General features: G+C 38.4%; 1 protein-coding gene across 5 annotated transcripts in view; it reads left to right on the top strand.

Moving 5' to 3' along the window:
- ST6GALNAC3 (ST6 N-acetylgalactosaminide alpha-2,6-sialyltransferase 3) overlaps positions 1–18,617 on the top strand; it is a 238,283-nt gene that overhangs the window by 105,840 nt on the left and 113,826 nt on the right. For all 5 annotated transcript variants that reach the window (XM_048059047.2, XM_067001649.1, XM_048059048.2 and 2 more), the window contains exon 2: positions 10,496–10,690. In XM_048059047.2, coding sequence (XP_047915004.1) covers positions 10,496–10,690 — 195 coding nt within the window. The remainder of the gene's footprint in view (positions 1–10,495; positions 10,691–18,617) is intronic.

Below are 18,617 nucleotides of genomic sequence, written 5' to 3'. Positions count from 1 at the left end.
GATTGCTGTTACCTAAAATAAAAACATCGTACCCTGGTGGGTGCCAGGGCACTTTTGCAGACTGAAGCTAAGGAACAGAGCAGAGGTGACTTGCCCGAGGTCAGGCTGTGGAACCAGAGCCACCTGAGTCCGTCCCACGGTAGAGGCGCCTCCTTTGTGTCTTGAGCCCATCTCATCTGCTAGAGAGCAGCCCACAGATTGAATGGGGCACTGTTGCCACTGTCATTTTCATTTACAAGCATACAAAAATAAAGCTCAGTTTGAATGATTTTTTTTATTGCTTTTGTTTGTTTCTTGCATGCAAATAAGGAAAATGTGTGTGAAGGGAGCTGAAGAGTTTGGGATCATGTCTGACACTCCCTCCATATTTCATGAGCTAGAGGATGAAAAATCGTTAGGCGCATGTTTGTGTCACATTTCCATCAAAATGGACAGTGTGTGTCAGCAAAATGTTCAGGATCACCTCTGGTATGCTGGCTAGATGTGGTTTCTTTTAGGAAAGCCATGAATGGGATGTGTTTGCCTTTTCACATCTAGAAGTCCTGGTTTTTAATGTAGCTTTGTGTCCAAATGTATTTCTTATCTAAGCTTTATTAGACAGAGATTGATATTCTTCTGTAAGAATTTTCCATAGGGTTTTCCTTGTGCATGTGCTAGTTCAAAGTTGCATTTTCATATGAAATACATAAGGCTTTTCAAAGCAAAAGTAAAAGCACCAAAAGCCTGGATCCGTTCAATGACACTTGCAGATTAAAATAAAAGGGTAATATATATCCGTTGTATCAAAATGCTAACTCAGTGAATTTCTTATCTGCTTTAAAAATGTAAATCTTAGATTTGATTAGATTATCTCTGGAGTAATCTATACCAAATAAATCTGTCTTCCTTTCATGTGATTTGTCAGTGTTTATAATAGGTCTGTACACACAGCTTTCACCATTATTTTCTAGGCAATAAATGCAGCCATGCAGAAAAGCCACCCATAAATGTCAGAAAACAGAGATATTTTGTTGCATTCCAAGGGCTTTGAAGGTCAAGTTCAATTCAGTTAGCTCACCCAGCATGAGAGGAGTAAGATATGATGATGGAATGTGTGTTTGGGTAGGATATATATGTTACTGTCCCTGTTCTATTCTATCAGGATAACAGATCAGAGAGAGATTAAACTTTACTGCTTGGAGGAATCTCTTTTGGAAAACTATCAATTTTTATGATTTCCTCTAGCTCCTATTGAGATGCTCTGCAGAAATAATGAATCCAAAGAATTTATAGCTTTTAGCACAATGGAGATTGGCTCCTGATTGTGGCTTTTGGGTGCTATTCCACTGCGAGTATACCATTAAACTGGGTGTATTCACAAAATATGTCTCAGATCGTGGATTTTATGGTAAATGTGAAATTGTGTTTTTCTTCTTTCTGATGAAAACAATTCACACAAATTATTTTCCTAACTCCTAGAAGGGAGAGGTCAACACAGAAGGCAAAGATTGTCCACTGTGGATTTGTTGCTGGGTTTCAGAACAGCCAAGGAGCCTGCTCTGCAGTGTCCCACCAGGTCTTGCCGTGAGCTTAGTGCTGCCTTCTTTTTTTCTTTTTAAAACGAAGTGAAGACACGATCAATAGGACTCATAATTAAGTTGAGGCCGCTACCTTGATCCGTGCTTTTATTGAGTTTCAGTGCCCTGATGTAAGCAGCTCCCTAGTCAGCTGAGGAATGTGTCGTCAACTTCTGAGCGGTACCGGAGCAGCCGTTCGGGTCTCTAACTATAAAGCTGCATATTCCTTGCTATTTGGAGAGTCTCTCTTGTGGCAGCTTCTGATATCCTCTTGTTCATGCTTTCCAAGGATGAATAATGAACAGACCCCTGCACGGAGAAGGAATGCAATTGTACCCAATGGGCAAGAAATTTTCTTTAAGTTCATGCTGATTTGGAGCATTTTCCTGTGACTGTATCAGGAGAAATGAGCTAAGCGAGGTCAGACCATGCCAGTACTTAAAAGGAAAATCTCTGCCAAAAATGTATAGGCCATTTGCCCATCTGGGTTAGTGCAGACACAGCATCGCTCCATGCAGCCCCTCCTACAAATGAATTTAAAATGGGGGCCTCCCTTCGATTTTTCACTTGGATCACAAACTTGTTGGGTCTGCCTGTGCACGCATGGTGTTTAACACAGTTGATCTGCATCTTATATGGAAAGGTTTGTGCTGTACTGCTGTGATAATAGTACTAATCTGCATTGCAGCAAGGTACACTGGCCGTCTGAGGGTGCCTAACAGAAGACTAAACTGAAAAATGACCACCTGCTACTGTTTTCCCTCCCATGCTTTTGAATAGCAGGTGCGCTGTGGCAGAGAGAGCATTCAGAGCAAGTTTCCAAAAGTATCGACCTCGGTGTAGGATGAAGCTGATGTGAAGGGCCAGAGCAAGAGTCCTGCCAAGCAACAGGCTGGGCAAGATCTCTTTTGTCTTGCAGCGTTAGCCGGCCTTTAGAGGGAAACTGAGGCATGAGGCCAAGTTTTGTTAGCTTCAAGTCCAGCATGGCAGCCGGGGATCTTTACATAGGATAATTAAATGGAGGAAGTTTCGGCTTGTCCAGATGGTGGTAGGCAATTACATTTCGCCTGTGTGATTTTCTGGTTATGCAATTTTTGCTCTGTAGCACAAACTTTCCCCTGCAGGTAGAAGTGAGCTGCAGGCAAGTGAAGGTTTCCAGCAAAAACCATTTTCCTCACAGATGTGCAGCCTGAGAATATGGAGTTGTTACAACATTTTATTTACTCTAATTTCTTCTGCCTCTGGGCTTCTGTCATATGTTTAATTTTATTTGTTCGTTTTTTTTTTTTTTCTTATCTAGAATTTAGTACTTCCAGAGGTTCCATCATGGTAGCGTGTGCTAAGCATATATGTACGTGATTAACGTCTGCTCCTCCTGCTGTGTACCAAAGGCACTGAGCATTTTACTGCTAGGAACAGAAATTGAATTTATCTTTCTTTGATTTCATAAGCTATCACATTCTCTTTCCTGTAATTTTTTGAAACAAGAAATTGAGTATTTCTGATATTTCATATAAAATAATAAAGAAATGCAATAGGCTTTTAATAAGTATATCTTTTTCTATATAGAGAGATCTACATATCAGAGGTCTGCTGTTGTTTTTTTGCTAAGAATCTTTCCCGATGCATCTGTAGGGCTTTTTGTTGTTGCCTTTCTTCTAGTTTATATATTTTCGAGTCTATTTCTGGTTGAAAGAACCAACTTTCTGCAAGGTGTTATTCATGAAAATGTTGGCAGCTACAGGGTGTCTGGCAGGATGCTTGTGACACCACTCAATACTGGGTTCACTCTGAAGATGTTGCCTATCATGAATCTTCATCTATTTCTACAGAGGAGAGAGAGAGGTCACCTCGGTGAGGTATACCTGGCAGGGGGAGAGTTAATACTCAGACATGGGTGGTTTTTCTTTGAACTTTTTTCTCAGCAGGTGAAAAATAGCTACAATCAGGTGGTACTTCAATAAGTAGTAGCAACCAACTGCCAGGCTGAAAGATCACAAATTCTTATACCAGCAGTTCTATTATAGGGAAACACACATCAGCCTGCGTGTGTCTGAGAGCTTGCCAAGCTATTGATAAGAAGAGCTGGGCAATAATCCAGTTTGTTTATTTATTTTACAAAAAAAAAAAAAAAAGCAAAACCAAAACAACCACCATTTGAGAGTGTACTGCAGATGCTTCTTTTTCTTTTCCCTCTTTAATACTGCTCTATCATGCAGAGACTACATCAGTATTTGTATGTTATGCACCTACAGCTGCTGATGAAGTTCACCCTAGTTGTGAAGGACATTGATGAATCAGTAACAGCAGTATTAGATTAAATATTCTTAACAGATCTTAAGGAATGAAAAATCAACAACCTTATTTAAAGTGTGCTTCTCTGCCATGGGTGTTTTAATGGGCTAGATCTTTTAAGCTACTGGACAGCTTTCAGTTTTAATATAAAATGAAGTAGCAGGCTGGCACAAGACATCCTTTGCTCCAAAGTTCAGGTTGCCTTGGCGGTACAGTGACTTTCTGCTTGTGAAAATATGAGCTGTGGTAAGGATGCGTTTTTGCCTTGTTGGGAGCGGGAGCTGTTGGCATTGGGTATCCTAGGCCAGAATTGGGCTACGGAGGGAAGCACAAATCCACCTTCAGGTAAGCAAGAAAAGAGTGGGAGAAACAATGGTCAAAGGATAAGAAGTCAAAACACTGGAAAGCCTGAAATCACTTGGAGGGGTAAGAAGGTCTTCAGACAAAGAGAACTCCTCCTTGTCCAGCTTTCAGTTAAGGGGGCAGGGGAATAGTGATACCGATCAACACCTGGAATCTGGCAATGCTTTGCAATACCAACAATCCTCCTGTATGTAAGCGCAGAAAGCTTTTAATATAGACTGCTGCTGCTATGTCAATTGTTTGGGCAATAATTTGTCTGCTGATTCCTGTTTTTCTTTATTTAGTAGCTCAAGTCAAATGTGTTTTTACAGTGACATGGAAGCTCTCATTTGTTTTACCTCAGTAAGCCTGAGCACTATGTGCAGATTTTTGGCTTTTAATGAATGAGATGTTTGAATATGTTTTATTTTGCTGTGGAAAACACTGTTGAGCTGTTATAAATCTAGCTACATCACTATTCATTCATCTGTGACTGAATTGAAAATATCACGGTGAAAACTGAATTATGTAACAAGTTCTCAACAACTGACAACAATAAAAGATGGATGGCGAGCTGTGTTCTTGAAAGCTTTTCAGCAGCATTAGCTATATAAAAGGCCAGAGCCCCCCTATAGGGGAGGCATGTGGAAAGTAACGGGTCTTCTGTTCATGCCTGCTCAAACATCATAAGCCATGAACACAGTCCTAATTCAGGGTATGTGCTTAGAAGAAACACTTCCCAGGCTGTGCATACGAGCTGTATGTTTCTTTCATTGTACCTTTTCTATCTACTTTTATGTACGCAGCATTTGTTGTTTCTGTAACACTGATCTTCATTTCTGCTCTTATGCCTCTGCTTCCTGGCTGCTTACATTCCGGTTTCAGCAAAGGTGTCCTTTTCCAGAAAATATTAAAATTTTGCTTTAATCTTAATTTTACTGGGTTTTGAACTCAAACCAGATCTTACTTCTGATATAGCCCCCTACCTGCTTTGTTCTCTGCTCCTGAGAGAGAAAACATTGACAGCCCTCTCCTGTGGAGCCTTTGAACATATTCACATTAACTTTCACTTCTGGAGGAGAAAAAAGTAAATCTTCAGCTACCGATTTTATGCAAATGTTGTTAGATACATGTCTGTTTCTAAAAGGATGTTTGCTATCCAGTCTTGCTCCCTCTCTGAAAAGTTTCAGGACCCCTGCCTGAGTCTCCCTCCAGCAGCCCTGTTAAAGGGAGGTTCAGGCCAGAAGGAATAGCTGGAAGGCATATTTATTTCCAGCACTGGTAAAATCAGAAGGTATGCTGAAGTAGTGTGCTGAAAGAATTTCATTTTATGCTCTGATGTAACAGAAAGCAGTATTTCAAGAGGATGCTGAAGACAATAAAAGAGAAAATTAAATAAACTAGTTTTTCCATATAGTGGTCTACAAAATGAAACAAATTCAGTAAGTGTAACCATTATTGTTTTCAATTGGTATCATACTTGAATAAAAAGCCTGAAACCCTGCATCAGTCCCATAATAATAGTAGTTTAATGTGCAGAGATATTAAAAAAGTGATTGAGTTATTCACTATACCTGTAAATTTTACTGCATATTGTGTCATCTAAGATACTTAACACCCTCATGTAACTCTTTACCTTTCATTTGTCCTTCCAAGCACTGTGTCATCATGTATCCATGAAAATAATGGAGAAAATGAATACTGAAAATGTCAATTTCTCAAAAAAAAATATAGCTATTTTCAATTACTGTTTGTGGCATGGAACTTTACTAGTTCCAGTGATTCTTTACTAGAGTCTTCCATAATATTATGTTCAACTTTGGCACTTAAAAAATTCAGGCAGAATTAATGGAAATAATAATTCTGAGAGACAAAATTGTTCTAGAGTAAAAGTTTAGGAGTAGATTCTGTTGATTTTTTTGTGATCTTGAGGAAGTTGCTTTCAGCATCAGTTTATGCATCTGTGAAATGGGTCTTTACTATTAATCTCACTAGGATGGGGATTTATTATAGATTATAAAGTGTTTTGACAGTGTTTGCCACATAAAACATCAGAAGTGGCAGAGTATTGCTGTTGGACTAGAAATCATAATAAAGGTATTACTACATACCTCAGTAAAATTTACAACTTATGAAATTCTCTGCTTATGCTGAAAATATTTCCTTTCTTCCTCCCTGCTAGACAACTGTATTCAACACAAAAAATGTTTGTGTGTTACTGTTCTATCAGGCCTTATTGAACTATAAAAAAGGGTCTCGTCTTCTCCACACTTCATAACAGATTATGAAAGAGAAATGACTTAAACTCACTCAGACTGGCAAGTTCTTGCCAAACTGAAGCTAATGAATCACCCTGGCACTGGTAAATAGCCAAAACCAGATGTTATGAAGGTTATAAATAGTGATAGGAACTATGGTACCAAAATACATATATATATATATATACCCACAAAAATACAGTTAATGTTTTATTGCCACCAAGTTTTTCATGAAATCCTAACCAGCATACTATTATGACAGTTCTGGTTTTATCTCATTCCTTCTCCCAGCAATATAAATTTAAGCCTTAGAAGTGTGAGTCATGCCTACTGGTTTCTGGTTTTCGTATACACACTAGACAGAGTCAGACTGGTGTCAGAAGTAACCAAAACTGGGATTATGTTATTATGGATATTGAATAAAAAGAGTTGAGAAGAAACGGTTTAGTTCTAATGTGGGATTTTTGCCCGGGGGGAGTCTCACGTATGGCAGTACCTGTGTTCTGGTCTGAAATGTACCCACTTTAATGTTTTTTTTTTTTAAACAACATAAAATGACCATGTTAGAAACAGCAAAACATCTACATTAAATTCATGAGAAAAACATAAAGATTGGCTGAGATTTTTACAGAGGATGTTTTCATGTTAGAGAAAATTCCTTCTTTTAGGAGACAATTTGCATCCATGAGAAGTTAATTTTAAGAAGGAAAAAGTTTTTTTCTTTGCGGAGTGTCTAGTTAACATTTGTTTAGGTCTCCCAAATGGAATGATTTTGTAAGTGTTTAAAATGTTGCTGCAGAGAAGTTTGAGATGGTTTAGAGTCTGGTATTCATCCATGTACATAGCTCCACGCTTCTCTGTCATGTCTAGTAGAATTCCTGGAAGCTCTAATGCTAAAAATTATTATTTTTTTTTTCAGAGGAAATATGGCAAAATCTATTGGTCTGCAGGAAGGGAGATTTTACAGGAAGTGCTTGCTGACAAATAACACCTGTTTTTTTTTTGTTTGTTTTGTTTTGTTTTTTGTTTTCTTGAGTAGGTAAAGGAGGGAGAAACAATTCTTTTTAGAAGTATCCTTTAGAGTACTCTTGGCCACAGAGCAGAGAGCAGACTGCCTTACTTGATCTTGAAGAAGGCCAAAATTATAAGTAGGTGCTTCATAGTGTAGTTTTAAAATATTTTTACAGTGAAATTTGTAAAGCCAGGAAAATTCCAGTTTGCAGTAGTGCTTCCTTCAGAGAATGCATACTGTTAGATCTCATGCCTTTAATAAAATTTGCAGTCAAACTGAATCCTGAACACACTTGACCTTTGTAGAAGTTGTTAGGCAGGTATTCTGCTTTTGCATATGCCAAGTTTTTTTTTTGTTTGTTTTGTTTTGTTTTCCAAACAATTGTAACAGATGCCTCGGTTCCTTTCTGTTGTAAAAATTCCTTTCTCTCACTGTGCTGTTGTGGTTACTGCAGGTTCTTTCTAGCTAAGCAACGTACAGAAAAATCTTTGCTGTTTTCTTTTTCAAACAACATTTTCTTAAATACCAAAACAGAAGAAAGCCACACTTTTCTTTCCTCCTGTTGCAGTGCATTTAAAGAGAAGGAATATAAAAAGTACATGGCATCCTAATGAAGGCCCAAAGATCTGGCTATGCAATCTGACTTCTTCTTGGGGCGGAGGTTCTTTTGAAAAGCTTCCTATGTGAAGCACACAGAGCTGATCACAACCTTTTCAAGTTCAGAACATCTCTGTGCAAAACAGAGGAGTAAAAAAAAAAAAAAAAAAAAAAAGAAAAAAAAGGGCATTTGACAAGCCAGGAACATAGAATATGTGGAAATCAGATAGTGGCATCACATAGGGCAGGATCACTTTTTCCTGTCATGGACATTTTGATTGAAGCATGCCCATGTAGTGGAATGAGTATCTAGATTCCCCTTTAAATATTTGCAATCTTTTAATTCAGATCTGCCATAAATAATATGACTAATCTATGCTCTTTTTCACTGCTTTACGATTATCACTTGTGCTGCACATCTTGGCTGCTCTTAACACTTACAAGGCCCTGATATATAGCTAAACATTTCTATTTCCATCTGGCACAAAGAGAAGTGACACAGAAGTGCTCCCCAGCCAGTTTATTGCAATTTAATGTAAATCTGTTATAATGCAGCTGATGAAAAGTGCAGTGGCTTCCATGGATGCTGAGAGCTGTGATTGGGTTGTGGCTGTTACACTGTCCTCTGAAGATTTGCTGGGTTTAATTTTACATTACACAGCCATTAGTTCACTGAGATTCCTCGCTGAATCAAGTTGCCAGAATACCTCTCTTCATCATCCTCTCCCCTTTCTCCTCAGTGACCTCATTCACCCAGGTCTCCCATCTCAGTCTTTTGTTTCTTCTTTCTTATTAATTGCAGCCTCCGAATACCTCAATACGGCTAGAGCCATGCAATTGACACCCCGCCGCAAGGCACTATTTTCTCAGCTCTTTAAGTGCTGATACAGTAATATCCCTGCAAATTTTCTGTGTACTCTTTGTGATCCTCACAGTTTTTGGTGGCCAGACACTGACCCAAAGCACGGCAGCGGTGCCTGCACGCTCTGCGCAGGGGCACGTGAGCCTCCTGTGTCACGTTCAGTACAACTTGTGATTTACGTGTTTCACTGGGTGCTTGCTGCGTAAATATCATTGTGTTTTCTGCTTGGTGTTTTGAATTTTAGTATCTTCAAATGAACCTCCAAAGAAGAAATTCATTTCTTTTATATGGTAGGAGTCAGAGCTCAGCTTTCATCCCTCCACCGCTATTGCAGCACCCGTGATCTCATGGCCTTCATGTACGAAAGCAGTCTTAAACACGTAAGGTGCTGGTTCCCACTAGTTGGTGGTGGTTGAATTACCGGGATCAGAATCTGCCACCCAGCATTGAGGGTTACACTTAGGTAGACCCTTAGGTTTAAAATAAATAAATAAATAAATCTCTTTGTTATTGTTTAGAGCAATAGAATTAAATTCACTAGGATGACTGAACAGTAACAAATTTGGTAAAGCTAGAATGTTGTTGAAGTACTGTAGAAAACACCTGTAAATGACCATTACTCCATTCTGTCGGGGAGATTGTAAAAAATCACCTTCACAATTGAGTATTGTACCACGAACCATTACATATGCCAACTAACCCTTTTTTTTCTTAAGTAGTTTGTCCAGAAGTAGTTGACTGCAATATTTTAAAAAATAGATGTTCCCCTCACTTTTAGCTTATTCCTTTTAGTTTTTCTCCTGTAGACTGAGGAGTTACCCAGGGGAAAAGGTTGGTATCTTTTTGTGGTTGTATTAACTGGTCCAGCCAACTGGATAGGTTAGAGGTGGAAAGCAAAGGTTAATTAGATACAGGCTTCAGATCTGGTACATTATTAACAACGGAGGTCATCTTGTCCAAGATACTAATGCCTTTGTAAATTTGTGAACCTGGAATAAGGCAGCAGGTTGTGCTGGCTTCACCAACCATTCTAAAATATTTAAGATTAGAGTGTAAATTCTATTGCACAGAGATGATTTAAAAATAACACACAATAAAGAAAATCAGCGGTGAACTTTCTCTTCACAGTAGACTTTGTCTGGTGTGGATGCAAATGGCATTTTCTCTGTGTATATTTATGTGTGTCTACAGCACTGATGATTGTGTATAGAGGCTTTGCTGTGGATGTTTACAGAAAAAAATCTTAATTCCAAATACAAATAAAATTTAAAACTGGTAGATGTTTTTTGAAACTTTGTAAGAAATAAAATGATGATAGTTTTTGAGCAAAGTCGATTTATTTCCTACCTGTTCTAAAAGAAACTCTGAATCTCTGAAACGCACATTTATTGAAGCAAAATGATCCAGTACACCTGTTGTCTTCTGTTCTTGCAGCAAGGTGACTACCATACAAAATAATCTTACAATAGTTTTCTAAACCATTTTTCCCTCATCCTACAATAGGAGATACATTTTTAAATTAAAATTAACTATTAATTTTAATACTTTATTTTCTTTCTTCTTTTTATCACAGAGAAAGTCTGTTGTTGCTGTGAGTTTCATTGCAGCATTCCTCTGTCTGATCATCGTTCGTCTCACCAATGAAGTAACTTTCCCTTTGATTCTAAACTGCTTTGGACAAACCAGTGTCAAGTGGATACCATTTTCTAACGGCCAACGGCAGCCTCTGAGGACTCACTATGGATATGTAAACGTGAAAACTCAAGAGGTAAGGCCTCATATCAAAAGTGCAGCAAAATAGACTGGTAAAACTCTCTCAGATCCCACATAACTTCTTTTCTACTGCCCAGTGTAAAAACTGAAGAAAGGAGTGTGTCTGAGCAAAATGTCTTTTAAAAGTGTGCTACCACTTAAACGACCACTTAATTATTTTAATTTTTGTACTGTCTGCAGTGGATAGAAAAGCGAGCTGACCTCAAAATCATTCTTGGTTACAGTGAAGACTGAGTTTTACACAAGCAAGAGAGTTTTCCAAATGAACTTCCAACCTTCAATCTATACACAAGAAGTTGTCTTGTGTATGTTTGTAATAGAAGTCTTAGGACTTAATTTTGCCTAGGATACTAAAGTAAGAAGTAGTTTATCTGTATTTCTGTGTACATAGAAGGAAAAGAGAATAATTTGTGATATGAATGTTTGTAAGTTTAGAAAAGGTATAGAGCTAGAGATTTAGAGGATTTTTCTGAAACTGGGTATTTTCAGTCTATACTTTCAAAATGCTTTTACCTCTAGCTGCCTTGCAAAATACTTTCGTTGGGGTTTGATAAAAGAATATTTTACAAGGACTTCAGCTTTAAACTATCCAGTTGGCAAAATGTCTAATGACAATGTTGATTTTCAGCGGCAGTGGTGCTTTTTCCACAAAATCTTCCCCCCTCTGTCTTTGTGTGTACTATTAATAACAGATGCAAACTTGGAAAATAAATTTGCTAACATGAAAAAAAAAAACAAACAACTTTCTAAAAGCTCTTTCTCATTAGTTATAGCACTGTCAATCATGATAAATACTACGGGTTCCATTTACTACTAATTTTTATTTATAAAATTGTGATTATTATATTCATGAATCAGACTTATTCAAGTAACAGCTTTTATAGAGAATGAAAATAGTTTACCACATCATAATATTCAGTCCTACAAGTGCATTGGACAAGTTATTTATTATTTTACTGCTGGAGTGTTAAAAATGAAAATCAGAATGAGAAATGACTGTAGTCTTTAGGAGCTAGCTTCTTTTAAACCTCTTTATCTTTTAATTGTTGTTCATGTAAGATGCATCATTGATTATATTGGAGGCCAAAGTACTTCATCTACAGGGCAGAAAAAGGACAAGCACCAGAAAGGAAATCTGTTTGAGTCAGGGTGAATTCGAGTCCCAGAGAAATGAATGGGAGCTCTGCTGTTGAGTTCAAAGAGGCTAAGGCTTCGTCCAGCGTATCTTAAATATAAAAGGTCCAGGAACCCGCTAAAAATGAGAGGGCAGTGTGTTCTGTGTGTCACTGGGTTACGTGATTGCCACAGCCACAGGCGTGGAATCTGAATGAGGCAGAGCTGCCACAGTCACTTGATCACTATCAGTCTGAACTGATAACTGAAGAGGAGAAGAGCATCTAATCCGTTTTTATTAACCATTGCCTTCATCAGAGGTTAGATGTAGCCTGTGGGAGCCTTAATTCATTCTTAAATTTGATAACACGCTTGGAAGTTCTAACAGTAAATGGAAATGAATGTCCTGAAAGTTGGTGTCCAGTACTGATTAGTAAGACATTTGTCTCAATTTAGCTTAGGTCATGAAGGACTCCTTAAACTTAGTAATTTTAGTTGTTTTCCCCCTTGTACTTGTAGATTACATTAATATTTGCTAATTAAAATGATAATGAAGAAACTGAACATGCCCTGCTAATTGTGAATGCACTATCTTCTGCCTTAATTATTCCCAGTGCGAGAGAAGTTTTATTGTGTTGCCCATGTGAAAAGCTTTTACGCAGCTCATGTTCCTAGCCTGCACTCAGATGTTCTCTGTGACTACAATCTATATAACAGATTGCTTTATAAAAGCATGTAAATAAGCACTGGTATACTATTTGTATTAAAATGGCCAGCATTTTTCAGTTGTTCAGAGATTAAAGCCACAGATCTATCATTTCGGTAAGTGTAAGTGCCAAACACATTAAATTTCTGCTCATTTCATAGGATTCGGATATCCTTGCCTAGTGTTTTTATGCTGCTATAGTATGTGAGATAAGCAGAAGGCCCAGGCTGTGAGGGCAGCTAATGCCCCAGACAAATGTAGCCAAGGTTTTTACAAAAAGGAACTGCTACCATCTCATCAGTGGGCAAGGACCAAAAGGTGGGGAAACTATACCATAATGAATTATTAGAAATGTATGTGGTAGAAGGGAAGATAGGAGAGAAGGCTTTTAAAGACATCAATTATGGTTTTCTCTTTTGTTGAGAGAATCTGTGCACGCCCACTGAATATGTTCATAGTCTTCTAGGGTGTCTTTTGAAGCCTGTCACCCCACTGGGCCCTACATGTCTCCTGCTGTCTGATAATGCTGCCTCCTGTTCCTCACCCACTTGCAGCATCCTTCTTCTTTCTTCACCACTCTCTGTTCTCCTTTACCTGTTCCTCTCAGGCTCCACTCCTGCAGCAGTATGCCTGGCTGCATGCCGTGTGCCAGCTTCTCTGTGTACTAAAATAACACATATGCAAGGTCAGCAAAACAGGGTAATGTATGTGCTTTAGCACCAGCCCAGTCAGTTGTCTAATATTACTTTCCCATCCCTCCCTCACGTATTTGTTCTCTAAAGGAAAAGGCAAGAGGGAAGAAAAAAGTATCCACTTTTAATCCATGGGAAAAAAAAAAAAAAGTTGGAGTTAGGAGTTAATTTCTTTTGGGTAAGGCTGAATGGGATAAGAGCTGGAAACCTTATGAGGTGACGGAAAATCAATTACTTTGGTGGTTAGGGCTAAAATGATCAATGATTTGTATTAAAGAAGGTCAGAAAATATGGTGATATGAACATTTGTACTTAAGTAAAAACCAGTGACATGTATATTATTAGGTATGATCGAAAAAATGCTTTAAAGGCACATTTTGAGTATGTTGTGTATTTGACTTGACAGTATAATTGTATGGAATTCTTATTATTAAAAAGTCTGAAAACATTTTAAGATTACTCTAACTAGATTATATGGGAGTATTTAATATAAACTGCGAAGAGAGACATAACTTAATCCCTAATTAGGGCTGTGCATAATACAGTGTTGTTGCTATGGTTTCCTTGATTTGTAGCTATAGCAACAGCTTTAGAAAAACTGACTTTATGTACAGTAAACATACTATATTTGAAGTATAAATAGATGTGAAGTGTTGTACTATACTGGCCCATTATGTCTAGACACATTTTAATTTGACCTTTGAGATATTTCGGAAAGAGATGACTCCTCACCTAGAAAGTTGCATCCCATCCCTTCGTTCCCTGCAAGACAAGAGGATCCCTTAGTCCTCCACAGGGAGATTTCTCCCTTTTCAATGCCAACATCTGGGAGGACTCTCTCAGATTTGAGAGAGATGATGGATGCCTGATTTGCAGTAGTGCTCTCTCACCTAAGTACGTGAATTTCGACCTTACAGTGGAAAGGAGGTGTATGAACGAAATGACCTTTACCATCTTTTCTGTTTCTTAATTCCTCTCTTTTGAACCTCTGGATTTTGGTGATAGGTCCTGAAATGATGAAATCCATCTTTTAAGAAATGCCATGTCTATGGTGTTGGTTACTTTCATCTTATTCCTGGTATTTTTTCGTATAAAATTTAATTTTGATACAACTCCAGAGTGGATATCTAATTGAAGCCTATTGTCCTTCGAGTAAACTTCATGCCCCCACCCCAAGCTGATATGATGATACTTCTTGTGTATCAAGAATGGGCAATCAGATAAAAAGAAGCAGGTATAGAAAATATAACCTTCCTCCCTCTTCCATACTACTCCTACTCTACAAAGAGTTCTAGCAAAATTAATGAACACCATGTATTTAAATTGCGGCATTATGACATCAATTTAAAACCCATTAGCAGTTTGAAACTTTATGCTGAGCAAGTCTAATAGTGTTCTTGGATATTTGATTGTGCTTCCTGAAAGGTGAATTTTGAATAGATTTTTATTCTACCGTCAGTATTAAAATAATATAGCATTTTCTTACATACGTAAAATCTGAAATATAGCTGCAATAACACTTGAAACATAATTATAAGAAGTATATTCAAGTACTATACAAAGATTAAAACTGTTCTTGGAAAAGGGTAAGTTCTGAGATGACCTAAAATCCTACATTAAACTGCAGCTGTGAGATCTAATGGCTTAATCTAAAATGAATTCTGAGGGAGAGAAAAGGCTTTGTTTCATGAACATTGAAGAATCTCATAATATAGCGATGAGCACTAGATAAAACGAACAGGCATTGTAGCTGTTATGATTTTTTAACTTCTTTTGTAACTAAAAAAAACGTAAATACTGTGTTGATATTGAAGAAGAAAAAATTGGAGCATATTGCATAGCATTCTGTCCTGGGATCTGGACAGACTACTATACAAGCAATAACTGCTTGCCAGCTGTGGCATGTAGAGCCACATACATATATGAACGTAGAGAACCTTTTTTTTTTTTTTTCTTTTTACCAGAAGTTCTGTGGTAGAGCTCAACTGAAACGAATGGGGGTTTCCATGAATTTCTATTTAGATGAAATGTCCCAGGTATGAATAAAAGCAAGAAGAGGCTGCAGACCTAATACATGCTTGTGTAGTAATGATAATAATTATTATCAATAAGGTCATTTCATTAAAAAACGTTAACAACAACAAAAACTAACATACAATGAAAAAACATCACTTGAAGTATAGAAGAAAATTAACATAACATGCAGAAATGCAGGCTATGGGATGTGCTCTCAGATCATGAGATAAGGCACACACCATTTCTGCAAGAGCAAAAGCGTAGTTGTCAAGCATGTTAGGAGTAATCATTGAAAGGAGCCATAGCAATCATGAGAGTCCATGTTCTTATAAAAGTTTAATAGCTAAATTTAAAAATGCACAAAGAAAGCAAAGAATGTGATGGATGTTTTAATATTAGTTTCTTTCCAGATATGGGAAGTCAGCAATAATTTAAAAAGGACTGAAATTGTACTATGAAATACTTGAAATAAGCAAAGCTAGTGATCCGCCTGGGAGGGTTTAGGTTTTGCCTTAGTGGTGGATGCAGAATCACACTTACTGTGAAAAGAAACTCATGGAATAGCACTGGGCTTCATTGCCAAAGCAGAAGGTACCAGGCAGTGAGCTTGGATTGGTGCATTCAGCTGCCTTCAGAGATGTTGGTTTTATGCTCTTGCAGGGGAGATTTGGGTCCTAGAGGGACTGAAAAAGCTACATCAAGCGGAACTCCCTGTGACAAAAAGTTGCTTTAGTCTTAATTTCTGACACATTCATGATTTCCATCCTGTCTTTTCCTTTGGGACTTTATTCATTGCTACAGCTTAAGAATTCATAGGCTATTTTGTTAAGAAAAGGTCATTTGCTTTGCTGCCATCTATCATTGATAGCCTTTCTAAGACACAATTTTATGTCAGTTGCTCATTTACATCATTTCAGCTTTAGTAATCTTGTAATCATCACCATCATAATAATAATGGAAGTAAAACTAAACACGCCACATTTTTCTGGATATTTTTCTGCTTCTGCCATATAAATTTTCAGGAACAATTTTTGCTGGAAATATTACAGAAGGATTGACTACATAACATTTTAATGACAACATACTGCTTGTTACACTTCTGAGAGAGATTTGTGTATACATATATTTTTTTTCTCTGTGTTTGCTAACTGTACTGGAGCTCACATTCCCAGCACTGGGAGCTATAGGCACACGCTTGAAAATAAAATTCCTGCCGACGACTTTGACCACTAGGAGCATATTTTATATTATGGATATGGACCTCACTAAACAAATTATTGCCAGAGTCCCCACTTGCTTCTTCCTCTTTCCAGCACCTTTTTGCCCAGGAGAAGAGCAAACCTTCAGAATAAGCTGCAAGGTCCACCCGGCACCACTCAGGCTGTTATGAACCTACACGAGGGAAGGGAGCACAGATCATGTGTGTCCTCAGTAGAATAAATCCTGCCAGCTCAGCCTTTTTTCTCTGTATATATGGAACTAGCTTAGGTTTTTAAAGCTGCCACAACTCGGATGGTGTCTCGTGAGGAAAAAGTCAAGTGCCAGGATAAATACATCAAGTATTCTGTACAAAGGAATTAAATCTGCTCCACAGAGCCTGAATGTGATGAGCCAAGCAGTGCTGCCTGCATGGCAGTTCTGCTTTTTCAAAAAACGGCAAAGGAACTTGAGATCGCTATCAGCCAGCAAGCTATCCCATCGAAAGTCAGTCCCTAAAGAGTCTGGTCTGGTAGGAATAAATGTGCACAATGCACAGAGCCCTGAGCTGGGTTGTTCTGTTGCACAGAGCTTACACGTTATACCAGACAAGGTGCCTGCTGTCACAGGTTTGCCATGTACCTTGGTTGTATGTTATTTCCAGAGATTTCTCCCACTTTCTTCGAGATTTTTTTACTGCTGCCGAGGGGAAGGTTTCTGTTAGATAACACTAGTCTCCCTCCAAGGAAGTTCCAGTTGAGCTTCCCATGTGAGGAGCGTGGAGGATGGATGCCTCTTCAAATGAGAGGCGCTGTGAAAACTGACTTGAGGACATTTGGGAAACAGAGTTAAGTTTTGCAGTCAGCCAGCTTGATAGAGAGATTTCTATCAGTATATTTTGTTTTTAGCCAAATAGCAGAAGGACCAGATGAGATGAATGAAGTATTCTGGGAAGGAAGAGAGCAGGGAGGTTTTATAACAGCTTCTTGAATGAGGCCAGACTACAGGGGAAGATGTGAAAGGTGGGCTGGCCTGAGTAATAAATGGACAAGAACAAAGCTTACTAACAATCGGGGGAAGGAGAAGCTCGCTATAACATGAACATGCTCTTGAACATGCTCATGAATTCTGTTACCATGATATCATCTCAGCTTTTGTCAATAATATTTGCTAAATGAAGGGCGGGCTGGTTGGCATTATTAGCAAGCAAGCTGTCTTGTGTTTCATTTCATCAGCTGAGAGAGCAGTGCTCTGCCATTTACACAATTTCATCCCAATGCTGCTGTTTAAAAATTAAGATGCCTTCATCATAGCAAGTCCAGTGTCAGCCTCCTGTGTTATACCTGGAGCGTATTTCTCAGAGAGATTCAAGGTATGCTTTGTAGCAAAGTGTTCCTAGTTCTGGATGCACTGATAATGGCTAAGGTACGTTCTGTACTGGTGTATAAAATACACCATGGAGTAAAAGCAGCCAGTGAAAATGGAGTTTTGCTCGTATAATTGTTTCTACACAAGGGGCTTCTGCTGGCTATGGCAATCAGGAATTTTAGCTCTTTGAGCTCTTGCCCAGCATAGCTATTCTGGCAGGGATGTGCAGCACTGGGCTGACCTGAGGCTTTTAATACTTCCCTGCAGGGAAGCGGAGCGCCAGCCGCAAGCACACAGTCACACATACGTGCATGGGTGTGCATGTAAACGCAGCAGCTAGAACTTGCTCAGGAGACAGACTTCTAACAGTGACAATCATGCCAATTGCTGGCTAGTTTTAAAGCTACTGCCATCTTCCTTGAAAGCCTTTGCTTTCCAAGTTTGCTCCCTTGGCCATCTGTCATAGCCTGTGTTTGGCAGCTTCAGGTTCTGCTGCACAGCTCTGTGGATTGAATACATAGTTCTGTCTTTTTATTGTTCTCTGAGTTGGTGGGAAGTTTGTACTGTGAGCCTTTTCTCTTAGGCTTTTTGTTAGATTAAATTGTGAACCTTAAATGCATTTTCATCTGCTAATCTGTGCTATCTGCACTCAGCCTGGGCTGGAACAGGTGGAATGGTGTAGCTGCTGCATAGAAAGAAATGAGCTCAGAGACCCTCTTAGAGCAGATGCAGATTGTACCAGCAAAAAAAATTAAAATTAAAAAATTGCTTTTCTTGGGATAGTCTCCTTTGTCTGGCTAAATACGTTAATTCATACTACCAAAAATGTG

This window comes from Anser cygnoides, chromosome 8, assembly GCF_040182565.1.
Source record: "Anser cygnoides isolate HZ-2024a breed goose chromosome 8, Taihu_goose_T2T_genome, whole genome shotgun sequence".
Classification (NCBI taxonomy): domain Eukaryota; kingdom Metazoa; phylum Chordata; class Aves; order Anseriformes; family Anatidae; genus Anser; species Anser cygnoides.
The sequence above is the reverse complement of the archived record's forward strand: the minus strand, read 5'-3'. Positions and strand labels throughout refer to the sequence as shown.